Here is a 22,624-nt window from a genome sequence, read left to right on the forward strand (position 1 = left end):
TTTTGTCTTAGCTGACTGTTAAACACAGATTTGACCATATAACCGTAATTCGACAACTTCTCAGACCATACACCTCTTTACAAAGGCAGATAAATATTCTTGTTTTTTGGGGGTTTTTTGATAAAATTTTTTGTATAGTAACCTCCCCTGATTGATAACACTTGCTAGTCTTATTGGTGATATTCGCTGTAGAAAGCTTACTCTGTATCTGGTAAATTACTGAGATTTCATACTATATGATAATCATGCAAATTAACTATGGTTAATTTTATTTTATCATGGCCTGCAAATAAAATTTAACAAAAATACAAGAAAAGTTTGGTAGGGTTATTTGCAGAAATTGTAAGAAGCATTAACTGTATCTTATTACTGTAGGTGCGTAAAGTTGTCATGGAAGACGAAGCGACTGCCAAGGGGAAAGCAGAAGAGACTCAGTCCATTGCGGACGATGCCCAGCGTGACCTTGACGAGGCACTTCCTGTACTGGAAGCAGCTATCAAAGCTCTTGATGCCCTGGATAAAAGTGATATCTCTGAGATCAAGGTATTCAGCAAACCACCGGAAATGGTACAGACTGTCATGGAATCTGTGTGCATACTTCTTGGACAGAAGTAAGTTCTATTTTTAGATCACCTCAACCAATGTTCTGCCGGAGCTAAAAATAGAAAAATCTTTTAAACAACTTTTATCAAAACTAGGTTTGTTGACCAATACTGTTAAGAGTCACATTTTAATCTCTAAACTTGAGCCAACATTGAGCTATTGCAAATAATGATAAATGAAATGAATTATTACTTGGATTATTTTAATGTGAAGTTAAACATATAACACATTTGGGTAGTCTGAGGCCAAAGTGAACTAACCCGCATTTTCATGAATATTGAGTTATCTACTTCTTATTACTCTTCAAAAGAAGATCTTGATATTGGTCTAGTTTCCAGCTTTCTGACTTCTGTAGATGGAGATTCTGAACACAATAAATTTATATTACATTATATTACATTATATCACTGATCGTTTGCAAGTTGCAAAGTGTTGAGCAAAATGCTAGAGTAATCCAGGGTTTCAAGTGGCCCAAACGTATAAAATGTTAGGAAAAAGACCACAGACTGGTTTAGTGTTATAATATTTTCCGATTCTTAGGGATCAAGGTGTCCATTCAATATCTGTATAATAAAATTCCACTTGAGCCGGTGCTAGGGGTATAAAGGGTGTTGCACATTTCATTACCTCTCGTGAACAAAGTCAGTCAAACCATGTTTAGTATTATTTTGCTTGGTTGCATTCTATGCTTCCAAAGGATCTTCTTATAGATTTCTTTCATGAATTACTGTAGCAAACCCTAGTTTATGAATCACTGGTTCCCGAGCGGGGAGTATTTCACTGTACTGTTAATAATAAAAATACACAATTTCAGGACTGATTGGGCTTCGGCAAAGTCTATGCTGGGTGATGCCAACTTCCTGAAAAAACTGTATGAGTATGACAAAGATAACATTGGAGAAGCTATATTGAAAAAACTCAAAAAATACATTGACAATCCAAAATTCATCCCAGAAGAAGTTGCTAAAGTTTCAAAGGTAAAATATGCTATTGTGATTTATTATTTATGGTCATTGCATGCATTTGTTCTAATTATAGCCTGCTTTATCTAAATATAGCTTCTGAAATGACAATATTGCTCTACAGCAAAAAAGAAAGGAATGTGAGTCATCACTGCTGCAAAATATTTGACATTACTTGTTTGAAAATACTACTCTATGTAGAACTTAGTAACACAATTTTTTGTTTACCTTTATGAAGGATAGTTACCAAATTTACTCACCTATAAGACAAGTATTTGCTCCTTAAAAATCAGACCTAGTATGTTGACTCATCTAATATGGGAGTCAACGTCATTGGCCGACAGTTTTTAAAAAAGAGCCTGATTTTGAAGTAGTTAAAGGAACCTGTCTTGTTAGAAGATTGTCTTATAGACTGGTAAATACGGTAAGCCATCTAGTTTGTAATCAGTCTTCCCCTTTCACAGTTTACCCTCTGTATCCTCTCAGTAAGCACCCAAAAGCTCCACATCTGATTCATAGCTCCATATCTGATTCATAGCTCCACATCTGATTCATGTGGGGAAGTTGTGAGTTACTTGCAGAAACTGATGCAAAAATCAAAGAACACTAGTTTCTTAACTGAAAGTCTACTGAAAAATGTTGTTTTATAACTTGAAAAGTTCATGTGAAGGAAATTTAGTATTTGACAGACTTATTTATATGATTATGTTTTATATGTTCCTTATTTTAGTTTTTCCTTATTTGCTTGAATATATACCATCTTATATTTTGTTGTAAGCCTGGTAAAATGTTTAAGGTAACTTCTGTAAAATATAGTAGTGTTAAATATGTGAACTGGATGTATATAAAAGTATTTATGTTCAATTAATGAAAGTATTTTTATTTCTAATAATTTATTAGTATTTAATCTAATTTCATTTTTTGCATATTAAACTTACTTAATGAAAAGTAATTTGATCAGCAATGATGAAAATGATAATAAAAGTGTGAAATTTGGGACATAAACATTTTTTGTCCAGTTTATGTTATTTGTAGTTTATGTCATGTTTTATGCATATGTGTAGAATACACGTGTGTGATAGTCACATATGTAATAATCACATACTTGTATACACATTGACGTATTTGAATGTGATATCACACATACATACACCTCACCTTTTGTTGTATTTTAAAATGTTAGTCATGGGGACGCCTGTGACCCTGTCAGATGTTTCTAACCTCTGTTGGTTTGAAGTCCCACTTGGGATATATATAGTAGTTATTCAGGTTGGGAAACTCAGCTGGCTTTTGGAAGGTCCATGTTGCTACGTCATTGCTGACCCATGTCTGAAACAGTTTTCAGAGAGGCACATTCCTCCACCATTTAAGATGGAAAGTTATTATATAACTAAAATTGTGTCTGTGCGACTGAAAATGCAACAACACAAACAAAATGTGAAGCAGAATCATACATATAAAAAAAGAAAGAGTTACCAAAATAGTAACATTCAGAGAAGAAACATTTTTTAAGAACATATGATATACACAAAGTTATTACCAATCTTAATGTGCAATTACAAATTCATATTACATATGTAGTCAGCAAGTCTTTTCATGCACAGAATTGTCTGTAGAAAAATGTTAAGAAGGGAGGTAACTCATAAATGCAATTTATAAATATATATATATCTAGGTCATAATATAGCCAGTTTTACACATTTTTTATTTATATTACAGGCATGCAGATCTATGTGCATGTGGGTGAGAGCTATGGACACTTATGCTCATGTCTACAGAACTGTCGAGCCAAAACGTCAAAAGTAAGTATATTGCTCCTTTTTGAAACAGACTATAGGTCTAAATTGCACAAAATGAAGTTAATGTATTTTTTTCTGGGAAAGCAAGTACAATACCAGTTTTATATTGTTGATTTTATATAGATAATAGAGATATTGAAATACTGAAAAGCTAATATTGGACTTAAATATGTCCATAGTTTCATACAGATCTCAGATTTTAGCAATATTGTATGTATACTATCAGTGCAGGCTTTACTATGACACATTTATGGAAATGATGACTAATACGTCAAGGACACAAATGCAGTACCCGGAAAAAGTTAATACATGCTTATACATATTCTCCCCTTAGCACAAAAGTGCTAAGATTGTTAACTGCTTCTTTATGTTAATTGAGTTAACTAGTTTTTGTGCCAACATGACAGATTGGTATGTGCATACGGTAGTTGCTCAAGAAATACACCCATGCTCTGTGATTTTTACTACATACATGTAATCATATGAGCCGTGCCATGAGAAAACCAACATAGTGGCTTTGCGACCAGCATGGATCCAGACCAGCCTGCGCATCCGCGCAGTCTGGTCAGGATCCATGCTGTTCGCTAACAGTTTCTCCAATTCCAATAGCCTTTAAAAGCGAACAGCATGGAGCCTGACCAGACTGTGCGGATGCGCAGGCTAGTCTGGATCCATGCTGGTCGCAAAGCCACTATGTTGGTTTTCTCATGGCATGGCTCATATAACTTTTCAGACTAGCTACAGCCCAGGCTGAACTGGACGCTGTCATGTCAATGTTGAGAGAGAAGCAGGCCAAGTTGGCAGAGGTAGAAGCTAAGATAGCCGAGTTACAAAAGACATACGATGACAGTATGGCAGAAAAACAGAAGTTGGAAAGAAACATCTCAACCACTGCTGCTCGATTGAAGAGAGCGGCCAAACTGACAACTGCCCTTGGCGACGAACAAGTCAGATGGGGTGAAACTGTTGATGTACGTTTGTCTTGCAAAATGCATCTTTACAGGAGTTGAAAACAAAACAATGTACTGTGAAATCAGTAATATTTATCTAGACTAATTTTGCTGGATGACAGAATCCTGATGAATAAGCAAAATTTCCATTTAAAATTTTTATCTTGAAAGCTATGACTTCAAAAGTCTCCCCATAGTTGGATTCAGTGTTGTTATATTTTCTGGTTCTTTGGGATCATGGAGTCCATTCAATAGATGTGTAATAGGGTTCCGCTTAAGCCAGTGCTAGGGGGCATGAGAGGTGTTGCACATTTCATTACCTCTCATGAACAGACTCAATCAAACCGAGTCTGCTATTATTCTTCTTGGATGCATTTTAAGCTTCCAAAGGATCTTTTTACATATTTTATTCATGTCTCCACAAACTAATTGGTTTTTTCTGAATCCACAAAATTGAATGCCCGATGAAATAAAGTGATTTTACAGTATTTGAATCCAAATTTATATTCTTGTAACATTACCTACTAATACAGGCCTGTCTTAATTAATGTAAATGCTTTGAGTGGATTTGTATAGCTTAGGGACACAAGACTTTGATTCCAGAAATTTTGAGTTTGATCCTTGGATGAGGCAAATTTACTGAATGGCAATTTGACAAAAGACTCCCAGAAGATATTTTTCCTCCATGTCTAATATTATATTGGGTAGTTGTCAATTACTTACAGAGAATAAGTCAGTTTTGGACCAAGAATCAAAGTACAATTGGTTGGATAAACTAACTGCCATTAAGTTAAATACTGTTAAAACAGCATTAAATTCAATCAAATGAACAGATTTTATATACTTTGATATTGATTTCCTCTTGCAGAAATTCAATATTGAGATTGGCAACGTGACGGGTGACGTATTTGTAGCAGCTGCGTGTGTTGCATACTATGGTGCATTTACGAGTGTTTATCGACATGAACTTGTTGAAGACTGGGTGCAACGATGCAAGGAGCTCAACATTCCAGTCACACAAGGAATGACAATTACCAGTGTGTTAGCAGATAATTACGAGATTAGGCAATGGAATACAGATGGTCTGCCAAAAGATCAGGTCTCAACAGAAAACGCTATTCTTGTGACCAGAGGGCGACGTTGGCCACTCATGATTGACCCTCAAGAACAGGTACAGATTCAAATAAAGAATTTCCAAATTAAATTAAGCCCAGTTTCTATTATTCTTCATGATAGTAACTTTTTGTTCTTTTCCGAAATTTTTGTTGCAAATTATTCTTCAGATAATGCACATCATATTTTTTGCTACAATCTGTTTAATTTTATTCAGGCAAACAGATGGATCAGAAATATGGAGAATAAGAATGGTTTGAAGATTATCAAGTTAACAGATGGTAACTTCTTACGTACACTGGAAAATTGTATCCGCATTGGAATGCCAGTACTTTGTGAAGATTTGGGTGAATTCCTTGATCCTGCTTTGGAACCAGTCTTGTTAAAACAAACATTTATGCAGGTAAATAAAGAAATTGACCTTATTCAGATTGTTTATTATCATTAATCTTGTTGTGCAAATACTTTACTATAAATCTGGAAAATATTACCTTGATCTTATAATTTATTTAAGTAAAAATTTGGTCGCCTAATAAAAAATGTACAGGTATCATAAAAAATGACAATGCAGTAACCTGTAGTATAGAAAAGTAGTTTGAGAGCTGATTGGAAAAGTGTTGTAACTCATCGAATTAAAAGAATAAGTTACTACAGTTTTCCATTAAACACAAACTGTAAAGAGACCATCTTGCTCTATAAGCCAATTCTATATCCAACATAAACGTTTTCTGTATTTTCCCACCTGTGAATAAAAGCACTTTCAAAAAAAAAAAATTAGAACAAAAAGTCAGTTTTGAAAGTTAACTGACTAGCTGCTTACTACAGGTGGCTGCTAAAGAAGGTTTAACAGTACATTCACAGTCTAATTTTATTATTGACAGGGAGGTAGGTTGCTGATCCGCCTTGGTGACAGTGATATAGATTATGACAAGAACTTTAAATTCTACATGACAACCAAGATGTCAAATCCACACTATCTACCAGAAGTATGTATCAAGGTGACAATTATCAACTTCACTGTCACAAAATCTGGCCTGGAGGACCAGTTACTGAGGTAAAATTTAATTGACACTTCAATGTCACGATTAAGTTAGCTTTCTAAATAAAGTATTAGATATTTTTATCATCACCATAAATACAATAATCCGACTTGCATAATGTAAATGGCTGCTTTAAAGAATACACAATATTTTATTCTGTGAAATATAAATTTTACAGTTATTTTCTCTTTACATAGATTGGTTTTCAATTACTGTCTGTAAGGACTTATTAGATTTAAAGAGGCTGAGACATCAAATCAATTAAATCAAATCAAGTCAAGTCAAAATCTATTTGTCAGTAAACATATAATATTACAAACATAAGTTATGTATAGCTTTTGATCATGCTGTATTTGTATTTCAAGATAATTTCAGAATTTGTACAATACCACAAAAAAAATGTATATTTTAAATCATTGCTTATCTTGATTTACAGTGAGGTTGTGAGCTTGGAACGTCCAGACCTTGAGGAGCAGAGGAACCAGTTGATTACAAAGATTAACGCAGACAAGAACCAGCTGAAGGCTATAGAGGACAGAATTCTCAAGCTTCTGTTTGAGTCGGAAGGGAACATCTTGGACAATGAGGAGCTTATTAACACTTTGAATGATTCTAAGGTAAATTTATTTATTTATTTATTTGGGTTTTATGGCGCACCAACACAGTGTAGGCTATATGGCACCAAACAGGACTACAAATTTTGGTTTCACATCTCATTTACATCGAAATAAAAACATGAGGTATGGAATCTAAGGCAAATAGAAAGTGTGCTTTTCTGAATAGTATGTTTTAAAAGAACTATTGAGAAGTTTCATTGGATATCATGCTCCGACTTTCCCTCACCCTTTATAAAGTATTGTGATAAATTCAGCAATTTGTAGAGATGACACAACATTTATAACTCTTATATTAAATCTTAAAGCATTCAAGGTCTTCTTGCTTATCTCTTCTTCCTTCTTTGTACTTTTCATTAAAACATAGTCATAACACTTCATATTATTCAATAATATATTTGCCTGGAGTAACTTAACACATGAGTATAACTTTGATGCCTTCAAGTAGAATAAAATATGTGCTTGAATATCATACAACTTTAAAATATGCTCATTGTTTCTTGGCTTATGGTTGCAAGGTAACCAGTTTTCTTTGTTTTTGGTTGCTAGGTTACCCATATTTTTTCTTGGTTACTAGATTACACATTTTCTTTGGTTTTTAGATTGCTAGGTAACTCAGTTTTTGTTTGCTTTTGGTTGCTAGGTAACATCTGGTGTGATCAAGCAGAGATTGGCTGAAGCTGAACAGACAGAGGAGAAGATCAGTCTTGCTCGTGAAAAGTATCGTGTTGTAGCTACCCGCGGATCTGTCATGTACTTTGTCGTTGCAGACATGGGAGGAGTGGATCCAATGTACCAGTTCTCATTGAAGTACTTTAAAGCTGTAAGTTTAATTTGATGAAAGTTTTTTTCAGCGGTTTGAAACATAAATGTATCATTTTCTAGTCAGATGCTATGATAATAACTGTCTATTGGCAAACAATTCAGCTCTATAAGAAAACTGTGTCAATTTTTTCAAATCTTTGTGTATTTTTTGCCTTTTCAAAATGGTGGCCAGACAGCACAGGCCATTGAGTTGCAAAATTCATTTATGTTTCTTGCATGCCATTTAGGAGTTAACAATGTTTTCACCAGAGCTTGAAATACTCTTTCTTAACACCCCTGTACGATAATTCTGATCATTTATGCTGATATTCTCATCCAAGTCAGTGAAATATTCTCAGAATCCTTGCTATGAAATACAGTGAAACACCTTTAACTCCAGCATTGATTGCTCAGAAAACCAGACACCCTCAAGCAATTTATGGGCTCCTTTGCCGTTTTCCTTATATTTGTTGTGTTTAGACACAAAACCCATGATAATTCCAGTATTTTACTCGCCCATTTGTGACCTTGTGTCATCATTGTTTTACTTTAGTAACAAATATGTTAAGTTGTCATGCATAACTTTTAGCTCAAATGTAAATGCTGTTTTATTGGATGTTTGTAGCTGTTCAACCTGACGATAGAGAACAGTGAGAAATCAGCTGACCTGGAGAAGAGACTTGAAATCTGTCTGCGTGAAACCACTCTCTCTATATACCAGAATGTGGCTAGGTAAGTTTTCCTTTAATACGTTGAATTTAATTATCTGTCACAAAATGAATTTAGAGGCTTGAAGTTAGACTTTAGACTTAAGAATCACAAATATTCAAATTTTCATAACTTTGTTTGTAGCATTCCTGTACTAATGAAATATTGCAAAGCTATCTGTAGCTACAGATTAATTTGATTATTCATTTTGCAAACTATCATTACTCCTTGTACTCATTTATCAATGACAGAATGAATGATATGTGACTCTTAAGTTCTTTCAAAGAAGTGTTGCTTTGTTAAAATTAAAAAAACGTGGTCCATTTATATATATTTCAGAGGTTTGTTTGAGAAGGATAAGATCGTATTCTCATTCATGTTGTGTGTTGAGATCATGAGAAATGCTGAAGAAATCTCCGTAGCTGAATGGAACTTCTTCCTGCGTGGTGCTGCTGGTATGTTTAAATATGCATATTTTCATACACACATTTCTGCAGACTATGCTGAAAATGACTTAATTGGCATCACTCTGCAAAGCTAAAGAATCTAGCAGTTCTGCATGCTCAGAATAAAATCAAAATTTATGGTGAAGAGAACACACTTTACTTTCAAAATCTTCAACATATACTATAAAAGTAAGCTCACACAAATAAAGGATTGTGGGCTTGATTTTCTTTCTAGACTGATTTGAAAAATTTGTATTTCAGCCAAGTTTTTATTATGGTATTCTCTGGTGAAATAGCTGTTTTGGTGACTTTCTCACAAATAGAAATTTTTTTAAGGCATAGATTTTAATGAAGGTTCTTAAAGACGTAAATAAATGTACTGTCTAAAATTTTATATTGTTGAATTAAAAAACTGGTCTTTTTTTTTTTTTTTTAGAACAATTTTTGAATGTTTGAATGCTTAGCTTAGTGATGTTTTACAGTTTCTCTTCATAAAAATATTGATCTTTATAATCACTTACCTAAATGATTGAATTATTTGAGCCGTGCCATGAGAAAACCAACATAGTGGGTTTGCGACCAGCATGGATCCAGACCAGCCTGCGCATCCACGCAGTCTGGTCAGGATCCATGCTGTTCGCTTTCAAAGCCTGTTGGAATTAGAGAAACTGTTAGCGAACAGGATGGATCCTGACCAGACTGCGCGGATGCGCAGGCTGGTCTGGATCCATGCTGGTCGCAAAGCCACTATGTTGGTTTTCCCATGGCACGGCTCATTTTATTGATATGATGGTATATATGGGTTGATGTAATCACTTGTGTACTTTGTTGCCTGTCATACGAATAGAGGGCTGCATGAATTAATAATGATGTTCTTGGAATTTTGAAATGAAGTTTAAAGTTGTTCCACTTCATTATAAATACATGTATCATGGTGAAATACTAGCATTTTAAGTGCAATTATACAACATGTATAAACAACCATTTCAAGTTATATGTTAATATATTTTCAGCATCAGAAGGTTCATAATAAGTTCATCAAGTTTTATGTTCACTTGCTTATCCTTCCTTTTATTGTTTCCTGTTTTGTCATTTACGGTTTCCAAACTGTGTTACCGGTACCTCATATCAAAAATAGTTCATTTTAAGTCAGTTTTACATGCTATCAATAATGATAGCAGATTTGGAAAATAATATCAATTATAGTATGGGAAAATCTGACAAAAATCAGTCTGCCTTTGTCAGTTTCTCAGAGTGTTTTTACCCTAAGTGAAATTTGTACAGATCGTAACTCAACATTCCATACCTCCTGTTTTGGTAGTAAAACCTGAAGTTTGTTGTAATATTTCATTTATAGAAGTGTAAATTCTTACAGTCCATTTACCATTGTTTACAGATATTTTCCAATTTACATTGTGTTTAATTCTGTTTCAAGTTTATTGTCTGTTCTTATTCTGTTCAGCTGAAAAAAAAACTAAGTTCAGGAATCTTTGTCTCTTTCTTAATAGTAACAAGACATTATTTACTTCAAAAGTCAAAATTATTTACTTTTTCAGTATTGATATTCTTCAGATTCTTAATTTTAATTTTCCTTTATCTACTGTTTGAGTTAGACAATAGGTAACAAGTGACCATGGTAAAATAAAGCCATTTGTATTTAATTCTGAAATTCATTTTTTTATATATATACAACATATATGTTTAGCCTTGTTATTTGACATACTTTTTAAGTAACTATAAAAAAATATAAGTAAGGTTTTATGTGTTCTTGAGGTATTAAGTTCAGTCAAGGAGATATTTGTACTTCCAGTTGTAGAGTTATTATTTTTAACTCATTATATGTAAGGTGCTTGATTGTGATATTTTGTATGAAGAGTCTACATTCAAAAGTTTTCTTTCTTAGAAATTATCCATTTGGCTAAAAGGAAACTATGATTTACTTACTAACATGTATTTTCAGGTCTTGACAAACAACGACCACCAAAACCAAGTGTTAACTGGATCAGTCGACAAGTGTGGAACTCAGCCTGTGACATAAGTGATGCTATTCCAGCATTCCGTGGAATATACAATGACTTAACTAAAACACCTTGCTGGATTAAACTTGGAGAAAACGTGGTATGTATATTATATGGGCTATTCTTCTGTTTTTCCATCTCATTTGCCTATTAATAGAGTTCCAACTGCCATAGTAGCCTAGTGGTAGAGTGCCCCTTTTAAGTGCTGAAGATCAGCAGAAGGTCTTGGGGTTCCCTCCCAGGCTGTGTCATACTGAAAAACATGGAAACTAATATCTTCTTGCTTTGTTGTCCGTATCATGAGGATAGTTCTAGAACTTGTCAGTCCAGTGGCAGTATAGTTTGATAGGGTAGGGTGTCACATGTCTATTGCATGATATGCCAGTGAGACAGTTCTGTTATCTTGAGCAATGTGCTCATTGCTGCTAGTAGATACCGTTGTTTAAATGACTAAAAAGACTGTTGAAACAGATGCTTAGCCCGAAAATGCATACATACAGGCTTTCTGTTTAATTATAAACTGATAAGAACACAACATTTATATTATTTTAATTTATTTGTATGTGTTTTCTGCCATCTTTTGACAAAATAAACTTGTGTCCTGGCTTTTCATAGTTAATGAAGAATAGAATTTATGTGAAGAATCTCCTTCTTGATAAGTCAAGAACCTCTAATATTTGTTTTTCCATTGTTTTCAGAGATTTTATATGGAGAAGAACATTGATTTCTGAAAAAAGGAATTTTATATTGACTTAATGAATTTGTATTTAAAACAAAACAAAAGATTATTTCAATGTTCTTAAAATCAGTTTTATCAGGGTAATTGATATCTGCTTCTTTATAGATATATGCAAACCCAGAAACTGATGAGGGTTATGGACCAGAGCCAGATGCCCCACAAGAAGGAGAGGATATGGATTTGGTAGATGATGGTACTGTGAAAGGTCACTGGGACAAGAGACTGACCAGCTTCCAGAAACTTATGTTTATCAAGATCTTCAAGGAAGAGAAAACTATCTTTGGAACAACAGACTTTGTGAGAGAGAACTTAGGGGACCAGTTTGTAGAAAGTCCTAATGTAGCTCTACAGACTCTGTATAACGATATGACCAAAGTTTCCCCATTGGTGTTTGTACTGAGTACAGGATCTGATCCTATGGGAGCTTTCCTCAGATTTGCTCGAGAGAGGGGATATACTGACAAGTAAGTCCTTTACCTTATTTTTGCGATAGTTTAGGATTTTATTGATATCAAAGTCACTTATATTGGTTTGACTATGTATGAATGTAGGTAAGAAAATGAGAAAATGGAAATAACTTAGTTCTAACACAGAATGATTGGTATTGTAAATTGTTTAAATTTTTTATCCTTACCCTTCATCTGAATACATGATATACAAAGAGAGTTTTTTGTGTCTTTCTTTATTGAAAATGAGGAATTTAAAAGCACCTGCCAGATTTTCTTGTAATAGATTAATATACTTGTGTCAGTTATAAACAGTTAAAAGTAAATAAAAATCTGATAAAGTTTTATATTTCCACTTGCAGAATTCGGATAATAAATATGTGTGAAAAATGAAGACACTTGCAGACTTTTAAAGAGAGTTTCTCTAGATGTCTAATGCACTAAATAGTTTATTTTAGGACCATTCTAGAAATTTTAAACACTAATTGAACTTTGTGAGACACAGCTTATGGTGGTTTTTTTTTATATTTTAGGGTCCAGTCAATATCACTGGGTCAAGGTCAAGGACCAGTGGCAGAGAAAATGATCAAGAGTGCTATAGTGAGTGGAGACTGGATTTTCCTACAGGTTAGTATGACCTATTTTGTTCAGAAAATCATTATGGTAATAAATTTGTTCATTACCTTCTGTCTTCATTATCATGTTAGAAACAAGTTTGTCAGTCTGCATTCCAGACGATTTTTTGTTAGTATGACCTATTTTGTTCAGAAAATCATTATGATAATAAATTTGTCCATTACCTTCTGTCTTTATTATCATGTTAGAAACAAGTTTGTCAGTCTGCATTCCAGACGATTTTTTGTCCAGGTAATTGCTTGTAAAACTAAAGGTAGTTCTGCATGTTCGAGTCAAAATATTTTCTTCAATGTAGAATTTGGTTAAAATCTTATTTTCTGAAACTTCAGATTTTGCTCTATGATGTAAGACATATTAAATGCAAAGAAAAATAACAATGAACTGTTTTATGTGTACAGAATTGTCATTTGGCGGCATCTTGGATGTTGTCAATGGAAGAACTAGTAAAGAGTATATCAGAAAAACCAGACCAAATCCACGATGAATACAGACTGTTCCTGAGCTCCATGCCAAGTACAAAGTTCCCTGTCAGTGTTCTACAGAACAGTGTGAAGGTCACAAATGAACCACCAAAGGGACTAAAGGTAATCAGAAATTTGTTTTTCTTCTTTGCTGTTTATATAATTACTATGTCCTCAAGGCATTGAAAAAGATAAGTTATAAAATGTAGAATGTTTTCTACAGCTAATTACTTTTCATGCCATAGTGAGAATAAGAGCATATGTTAGTGACCCCACTGCCATCCACCCACTCCCCTCCCCCTTCCCCCACAACAAAGAAAAATAAATTCAGTCATAAAGTTACCGTGTAGATATGAAGTCATAATAGGTACATGGCTGAGACTGAAGTGTAGGACGCAAACAAGCAACGTAGAAGCAGACTCAGTTTGAGTCTGTTCATGAGAGGTAATGAGGTGTGCATCATCCCTCATGCCCATAGCACCAACTTAAGTTGAAATCTATTTCAGTAAAATTGAATGCTCCCCATGATCCCCAAGGACAAGAAAATATAACAAGTCAAAATAGACTCATAACTGAGACTTGGCAAAATTTGCACCTTTATGGGTATATTTTCAGGCAAATACAAGGAGAGCATTTGCAGAGATAACTCCTAACTTCTTTGAGGACCACGTGCTTGGATCTGATTGGAGAAGAATTATATTTGGAGTCTGTTTCTTCCATGCTATTATACAGGAAAGAAAGAAGTTTGGTCCTCTTGGTTGGAATATTAAGGTAAGAAAGTCTAGCTGCCTGTCTTGCTAGATGACATACCCTCGGTAATTTTACTTACAGGTTCTTGCTTGGCGCTCAACATTAAGAGGATAGTGCTAGGACTGGTCAGCCCGGTGTCAGTATAATGTGACTGGGTGGGATATCATGCCATGTGTCTACGGCGTGATATTCCAGTGAGGTAGCACTATAAAGTTGGGCATTGTGCTTTACTGCTACAAGTAGACACCGTCGATTATATGACTGAAATTTTTTTGAAAAAGACGTAAAACCCGAACACACACACACACACATACAAGTTGGTTGTGTTTCTGTCTGAGTACACTGTCAGTTATTTTAGTCTTCAAAGGTCTATTACTAATGAGTTAATAGCATAATTATTTTGGATTGGTTACTGTGAAATTATTTAATTTTTTGGACACGAAATAAAATGAATTTACAGTATATTAATTTCTTAAGCTACAACAGTGCATCTCTAAATCTCTTTCTTAATGTATTACAGTATGAGTTCAATGACAGTGATCGAGAATGTGCTCTCCTCAACCTGCAAATCTTTTGCCAGGAAGGTGTTATACCATGGGATGCTCTTGTTTACATTACCGGAGAGGTAAAAAATGTTTGTTTCTTTGTGGGCAGAATATGTTATTACAGAAGATTTGTTCCCAGCTGAAGACTGTGATAAAATGTTTGGACCTTACATTATGTCAAATTAAAGATAGAAATATTAAATAAGTAAATTACGTGAAAAAAATATCTGTAGTCAAGCCAAGTTAAGTTGAAAATTTGAAACTTTGTATCTATAAGAAATACTTCTGATTAATTTGCAACATCAATGATCTTCATTTTGCATTCCTTAAGATTGGCTTGCCTTGCACTTTAATACATAATAACACTCAGTATTTTGTAACACTACAGTTTTGTATCTTGTATTGCAGATCACTTATGGTGGTCGTGTGACAGACTATCAGGATCAGAGATGTTTGAGAACCATTCTTAAAATCTTCTTTAATCCAAAAACGCTTGCACCAGACTACAAATATTCCACTTCTGGTCAGTGACATTGAATTTAAAATCCCTATTTTTAATTGTGATCATAGTATATCCTAGTAGAGTATAGAAGTCACTTAACTGTTGTTTTTTGTTGTTTTTTTTTTTTGAGATAGTGGTTTATCAACAGCAATTACTAAGATTTTTGAGCATGCAGCTTACCAAAATGATCAATCAGCTTTTTTATATTGTTCTACTTAAAATCTAGTAAACATGATACAGTGACTTTAATAATTTTTATAAATATGTGTATATTTTTGCACTTCAGGTATTTACTATGCCCCAGATTCTTCTACACTAGAAGACTACAGACAGTACATTGAAGGTCTGCCTCTCATTGATGAGCCAGAGATATTTGGCATGCACGAAAATGCTAACATTGCTTTCCAGGTATGTCAAACTTTGAATATGCTGAGGGAAAAGAGGGCTTTAGGTTTGAGAAATCAGGTTTTAGGTAACTTTTTATGCCCCCACTTTGGAAGGGGTATATAGATTTGCCCTTGTCCGTCCATCCGTCCGTCCTTCTGAGAATGTTTAGTCGCGCCTAGCTCCAAAAGTATTTGACGTAGAATCACAAAACTTTACAGGAATGTTGGTCAGCATGAGCAGTTGTGCACCTGGGGTTTTGCGTCTGGATTCATTCAGTATTGTAGGAGTTATGGCCCCTGACCTAGGAAAAAATTGTCATTTTAATGTCATGTAGTGGGGGCATCTGTGTCCCATGGACACATTTCTAGTTAAACATACTTCTCTTACTATTTCACATGCTGTTTAAATTATCTGGGCCCAGTTGTTCGAAATTTTAACAGGCGATTAAGCTAACGGTTGATTAACTTTGAGGGTTATTTTTCGACATTTTAGAAGACTTAGAAAAACAAATGTATGAGTTAAGAATTATGAACTTTGAAAAATCCTTACAATAAAATCAAAACATCGTACTAGATTCTCCCATCAAGACTAGTGTTTTGAATCATAATTTAACCAGCGGCTAGTTTAACAGCCGGTTAAAGTTTCGAACAACTGGGCCCAGATCATTAAAACTCAGTTTTGTACATGGAATGTTTAGCTTGCATTTCATCCCAACAATATGCATGCTTTTGACTTCTCCTATCAAATATTTTTGCATATAAAGTTAAGATTTAAGATACTTTTCTAAAGTGATGACTTACATATCAAAGAGCAAATTGAATACTGTGAAATCATTTTTATTCGCATAGGACGAATCTTCGCGTATTTCGCGCTAGGACCGATGCGCGAATTTAAGACCGCGCTATTATTATTTTTTAATTCTATTTTTTCATTTATAAATTGAAAATGCGCGAATTAAAGCCCGCGCGAAACAGCCCTTTTTCACGTTTGCGCGAAATTTTATGCCAGCGAATTTAAATGATTTCACAGTAGTTATTGGTTATAAGCTTTGTGCTGAGAAATATCAGATGTCAATATGGTTGAATAATGTTTCCAGTTCTATCGTCACTTAACAGAGAATAAAAAAACAAGTATGTAATAATTATGATACGGTTTGACTTTCTTTTACAGACACAAGAAACACAAAACCTGGTTAACACTATTGTTGATGTTCAACCTCGAATGTCCAGCGGAGGGACGGGCAAGTCTAACGATGAGATAGTATATGAACTAGCAGACACAATTCTTGGAAAACTTATGGATAAACTGGACATTGAATTAGCCAATCAAGAGATGTTTGAACCAGATGAAAAAGGTCGCCTTAATTCTTTGACCACTGTGCTCACACAGGAGGTGGAAAGATTTAATAAACTGCTCAAAGTCATCAAGGTATGTAAATTTTGCTCTTATTAACTATACATTACTGTGGTTTGGCTTTGTGCTGGAAGCTTTTTCTGGAAAAATGGAACTAATGATAAGTAAAACTGTTTGCATATTTGAAATTCTGTAAACATATGCAAGCATTTAAAGCTGTTATCCAAGTGTTGATTTTTAATGTCATTAACAAGAAATATGGAAGTTATTTGCTCATTTGCTCAGCTGATATTGTTCATATTTAATACAATGATAGAAATTCACATTTGTCTGTTGATATTTTTCAGAATTCATTAGACAACCTAAAGAAGGCTATTAAGGGCTACGTGGTGATGAGTGAACAATTGGATGCTGTGTACAACAGTTTTATCAATAGCCATGTGCCAACAATGTGGGCAAATGCGGCCTATCCCTCACTGAAGCCCCTTGGAAGTTGGGTACAAGATCTTGTATATCGTTGTGCATTTATTGACAACTGGATTCAGCATGGACTTCCAAAGTCTTTCTGGCTGTCAGGGTTTTTCTTCCCACAAGGTACATTTGCACTTATTTTGATTAAATTGTTTGTTGAGAAGATTTTACGGATCCATATGTTTAGTCTGTGTTTCCAGTTGATTAGTTCTGCTTTAATTCATTCCGGAAAGCAGTAGGTGACGTTTTTGATGCTGCTTTAAGTTATTTGATGGATGTACAATTATTGATTTCTAGCTATATTACCTTCATGTGAATTTGCTTACTGATGTCCATTTCATAGGAGAGCTTATGTTAGATCGATTCTGTATCACCTCACACCATAACTTGGTGTATAACGCGTTTTTGACCTTCTGGTGGCGTTTTACCGCAGACTGTTCTATCTGTAAGGTTCTTTTTGTGTGAGGTTGCGTTCTTCGAAAGTGGTTGTTCAGTTAGCTCTTTTTCCTTAATTGGGTGTTATATTAATGACAACTCCTGTACATCTTAAAAAAAATGTTTAAATTACTTGAGTAAATTGAAGCCATATGAATAAATTTTATTTTTTTGTCTTCCAGGTTTCTTGACTGGTACCCTACAGAACTATGCCAGAAAATACAACCTTCCAATCGATCACCTGAGTTTCAAGTATCATGTATATCCAGTTATTCGTGACCAGAAGGAGGTATACAAACAGATGGCAGATCTCAAATTCGGGGAAGAAATGGAGATGGATAAAGAAGTATGTTAATTCATTGAGTTCTCTTCCTTCTGTCATCAAACACAAGTATTACATAAAACGAGCCCTAGTTTTCCAAAAAATAGAATGGTCACTTCTAAAACAGTTAATTTGCACAACTCGTATATTTAGTTATCAGTTATATGAATCACAAAAATGTAATTTTAGAAGGGTATTACCTGTTCTCAAACTGATTTCCAATCCCCATTGTATGTACTTTACTCATATATATTATACCTTGCAAGATTGTAACAACTGATCTGTTTCTTCTGTTAAGTTATCTCATATGGCGGCATTTCTGAGAATTTGAAATGTTTATAGTTCATTTTCTAGTCTGGAAATCAAGTCTCGACCATTTTCTCTCTGAAAATTGACTGTTTAATGCCATTTGTACTAATAAGCGTTAATTTAGAGGTGTGTTTAATTCAGAGATATTATGGACAAGTGCATAATTATCAATGACTTCCAAGACCCCAGGTTAAGCACAAATGAATTTTGAGATACTATATCACTGAAACATTGTAGATTCTGAAATAAAAAGTCGTGTTTAAACTTAGGTGAAAATATTCTATTTCAGATGACTGTACCGGAAGATGGAGTGCTAGTCCATGGATTATTTATGGATGCCAGTGCTTGGGACATGGAAACTATGAAAATTGTTGATGCGTTACCAGGAGAAATGAGTGCTGAGCTTCCCATGTTACACATGGAACCAGACATGGACCTTGAACCAGATCCGGCCGATTATAAGGCACCGTTGTATAAAACATCTGCACGTGCTGGAACATTATCAACAACAGGTATGGTTATTATATCACATTATTTCAGTATGTTTACCTGTATATGAAGAGATATAATGACTTGTCTTATTTCATTTTTTTGTTAGAGATTGAAATTTAGTTATGATTGCTTTACCTTATTATGCCCGTTATTCAAGTGCTTTGCAGAACGAACTAAAAGTAGTCCCTAGGTCTTGAGTTGGTTTTGGTTTCAATATCAAACATAAGAATGGAAAAGGATCTTCCGTAGATCCTCTGATACTGCAATATAATTTTTGACATTTTCTATTACAGGTCATTCTACGAATTATGTTGTGGCAGTGTATCTACCATCTAGTTTACCACAGGATTATTGGATTGCAAAGGGAGCTGCACTGCTGTGTCAACTCAATGAATAAAACAAACTACCTAAACTTCTTTTTCATTTTGATGTGTACGATTTTGCAGATGTGACCATAAAATTAACATTAAACAGAAATTCAAAAATATGTCGTGTTATACTGAAGGAGTTTTTATTCACTTCTGTGATGTTTTAACAATTGAACCAGTCTACAAGTGGAGTGTTTAGAGGACAAACAAGTGAAATCAGACTGTAGCTTTTGTATTTTTTGACTTTTTTTGAGGATCTGTAAAAAAGACTGCTTTCAAAGAAAAATATCACATATATTTCAGCCACAGTTTGCACATTTTATGTTTGCTAAATGTGGATGTACAAGAGTAACAGTTGTAAATATTTTGACAATTCTTGCTTTCGGTATTGCTGTGATAAGTAATTCTGTTGGAACAAAGAATATAAAACACCTACCCCGGTATGTGATATTTCTTACATTAATAAAATACCTTGAACTGACTGTGATAAGCATGGATCTTTCAATTGTAATTTTTGAAAGACCATTGATAAGTGTATATATTTATTGTTGAAAATCTTATATTTTGTTGTTTTATCTTATTTGTTCGTAAGTTATTGAATACAGTAACTAAATTTATATAATTTGAAGTGTACAGTATTTAAGATGTCAAATCATATTTAAATATTTTACAATTTTTATGCATAAACGTATTAAAGTATTATTAATTGCTGGTTATTACCTACATAATAGAAATATTAACATCACCTTTAACCGTTATTTTTTAAAAGTATTTATTATTTACGTGATAATAAATTTCCTTTATGGTATTTTCATAATTTATATTTTTCCGTCCGTTTTTCAGTATTTTGGCGTATCAATATTTTTATGAATTAAGTTATTGAAGAGACTTGTGACTCATAAGTACTACAGCTTGTATTTGTAATTCCTTGAGACATGATTTACTCATAAGCAAACATAGAGGTTTTATCATGTTCCCAACAATGTGTTTGCCTTTTGAATAACTTTGTTTAAGTTCGTCACACGAGAAATAAAGGTGATTTGCAGAACTTCGTTACTAAATTTTATGCCGTCCAGTGTTTTTTGATATGTAAATGTGATATTTTCAATATCTTATTTCTAAAAGAAATTTGCACAGCTATCATTCCGTCCAGATTATGTGATTATGTATAGTAGTGAGAGTAGACAAAGATACATTCTTTTAGGTATTAAACAATGACAAATATAATATCCAGATTTACATGCAATTATTATCCGTATTGTTTTTTGATGTAAAACCATTTTCACATTTTTGTGATTAATAAAAAATCGTTTTAAAAATAATTTGCTTTCGTTTCATACTTAAATTGTAATGGAATCAATATTTGCCCAAACACTCCTTTACATGATACGGACTATGGACTTGGTAAATCTGACGATAAATATAGGAATGAGGTACCGGTCGTTGTTCTCATTTTAAGTTATTGTGCCAACAGAAAGACATGCGTTTACCAAAGTCAGATGCACTGTTAATAGTCTGTAGTAGATGGAAGAGCCAGTGCAATTTATGTCAGTGCACAGTTCATTTTTGAGCTCCACTAACAATGTATGACAGAATATATAGTCGCTGCCTTGTCTGTGCGTTTGTCTGTTCGTCTCTCCTAAAATCCTACTAACATCAACATTTCATATACTTAAGCACACCTTAATTCGGAAAACAATGAATGAACTGTCGGTTTATGATCTAAACGCACAACTAAAAAAGTACGAAAAGACTACGGCCGCCATACGGCACTTAAAGACTGATCTGGTGAGTCTATGCATAAATTCGATCTTCTGGTACAATCGCTTGTAAATTCAGCTGAGTGTAGAAAAAGCTTGATTTCCAACAACATAGCACTTATCGGAGAGGCATCGCCTAACCAATACAATAATTAGTCCCTGTTTATTAGTTCGTTTAACATATAATAAAATAAATATAACCGCTAGACAGATCAGTGCTGGACGAATTAAATGAATATGTAAGAAAAGCCCAGACACATGTCCTTTGAACAGGGAAATATTTTAAGTATTTCGATAATGTTTCAATTATTTTTACGTTAAGGCACCACAAGAGGTGTGATAACAGTTTTGTCTCTAATTATCCAAAGACGTTCAGTTCATTCAAAACGTTTCCCAATATGATTTGTGTAATACTTCTGGGTAAACCTCCTAAACGCTAGTTTTGCCATAAAGAGGCACATTCTTTTGTGTTTCCATGATGGTAATTATACCTGCTTTGCATGAAGAAAATAAGACATAGCAAGTATTTAGTTACAAATTCACAGTGACATATATAAGGCCAGGACAATGTGTTTAATGTCTTACATGTAACATTTTATTGAACTGATGTAGCAATATGTACATAAATCAGTGTTTTTAGTTAAATGTTTCTATAGTGTAAGGCAGTTATTCATCTATATTCTTAGAACTATGCTGAAAAGAAATTGACTGAATAACTTTGTAGATAAAGTTGTAAAACACATTTATTCAGGAAGGGCCTAAATTGTCCACGTAAAAACTTAACTTGTAGTATAACTGTAAATCACCTGTATTATAAGAATGATTTTCATGAAGTTTCAGCTGGCGAAAAAAGTAGGTCACTAGGTCGTGGTGGGTCTTTCACAGGTAGATCTGCTTTTATGTTGGGGAGCGTGGGAATTCGGTGGTTCACCTAAGTATAACCAATATCTAGAAATAATATCAGGAGGTTCCTCTATCACCAAACCTTAAAGGTTACCAAGCTTCCATATGGTCTTGATTTTGTCTCTGTTCTGGCGACCTCCGTGTATACTCGGGGAGAATACCTTAGAAGACGTCAAAAGTTATTCTGTCTAGTGTGAACAGAATGATCGGGAAGCTGTTTATAATACTGAAATACTGTTGAAAACGGCGTAAAACCCAAAAACAAACAAATGTTGACTACAACAGAGTCTGTGCCATTTGAAGAAAAATCTTGTTACAAATGGAAAAGAAAAAGGAATAATGTAAATATAACGTACGAATTTGTTTTTCACGAGTTCATGCGAAATGTACGACCAAATAGGATCGGAGTATTTAATTCATGGATTTGCCGATTCTATTTTGCCGTTCATTTTGCATGAACTCCGAAAAGAAACGTTTCTTAATAACACTGCAAAAATGACATAACTGGTCCCAAACCCTTAGAGATTTGTTTCCAGTCTTGTAGCGGAAACACCTCAGCGAAGTTTATACCAAGTTATTTGAATATCCTACTACATGTATGTTGTTTATGAACGTTAAATATTAGCAGCTTTGACCTCTACTATGACTGTGGGTCTATTTATATTTCGATGTTTCTCATTACAGATCT

General features: G+C 34.0%; 1 protein-coding gene across 5 annotated transcripts in view; it reads left to right on the forward strand.

The window, feature by feature from the left end:
- Positions 1-20,595, forward strand: part of LOC123542745 (dynein axonemal heavy chain 6-like) — an 86,428-nt gene extending 65,833 nt beyond the window's left edge. For all 5 annotated transcript variants that reach the window (XM_053531109.1, XM_053531110.1, XM_053531111.1 and 2 more), the window contains 24 exons: positions 376-611; positions 1,418-1,580; positions 3,285-3,367; positions 4,098-4,335; positions 5,183-5,485; positions 5,645-5,830; positions 6,309-6,481; positions 6,904-7,084; positions 7,725-7,904; positions 8,511-8,617; positions 8,933-9,048; positions 11,000-11,157; positions 11,902-12,260; positions 12,776-12,869; positions 13,277-13,462; positions 13,955-14,110; positions 14,610-14,714; positions 15,043-15,157; positions 15,423-15,544; positions 16,694-16,951; positions 17,224-17,470; positions 17,965-18,128; positions 18,703-18,925; positions 19,199-20,595. In XM_053531109.1, the coding sequence (XP_053387084.1) occupies positions 376-611; positions 1,418-1,580; positions 3,285-3,367; positions 4,098-4,335; positions 5,183-5,485; positions 5,645-5,830; positions 6,309-6,481; positions 6,904-7,084; positions 7,725-7,904; positions 8,511-8,617; positions 8,933-9,048; positions 11,000-11,157; positions 11,902-12,260; positions 12,776-12,869; positions 13,277-13,462; positions 13,955-14,110; positions 14,610-14,714; positions 15,043-15,157; positions 15,423-15,544; positions 16,694-16,951; positions 17,224-17,470; positions 17,965-18,128; positions 18,703-18,925; positions 19,199-19,302 (4,257 nt within the window). In that variant the 3' untranslated portion in view covers positions 19,303-20,595. The remainder of the gene's footprint in view (positions 1-375; positions 612-1,417; positions 1,581-3,284; positions 3,368-4,097; positions 4,336-5,182; positions 5,486-5,644; positions 5,831-6,308; positions 6,482-6,903; positions 7,085-7,724; positions 7,905-8,510; positions 8,618-8,932; positions 9,049-10,999; positions 11,158-11,901; positions 12,261-12,775; positions 12,870-13,276; positions 13,463-13,954; positions 14,111-14,609; positions 14,715-15,042; positions 15,158-15,422; positions 15,545-16,693; positions 16,952-17,223; positions 17,471-17,964; positions 18,129-18,702; positions 18,926-19,198) is intronic.
- The last annotated feature ends 2,029 nt before the right edge of the window (positions 20,596-22,624 follow it).

The sequence above is a fragment of the Mercenaria mercenaria genome, chromosome 19, assembly GCF_021730395.1.
Source record: "Mercenaria mercenaria strain notata chromosome 19, MADL_Memer_1, whole genome shotgun sequence".
Classification (NCBI taxonomy): domain Eukaryota; kingdom Metazoa; phylum Mollusca; class Bivalvia; order Venerida; family Veneridae; genus Mercenaria; species Mercenaria mercenaria.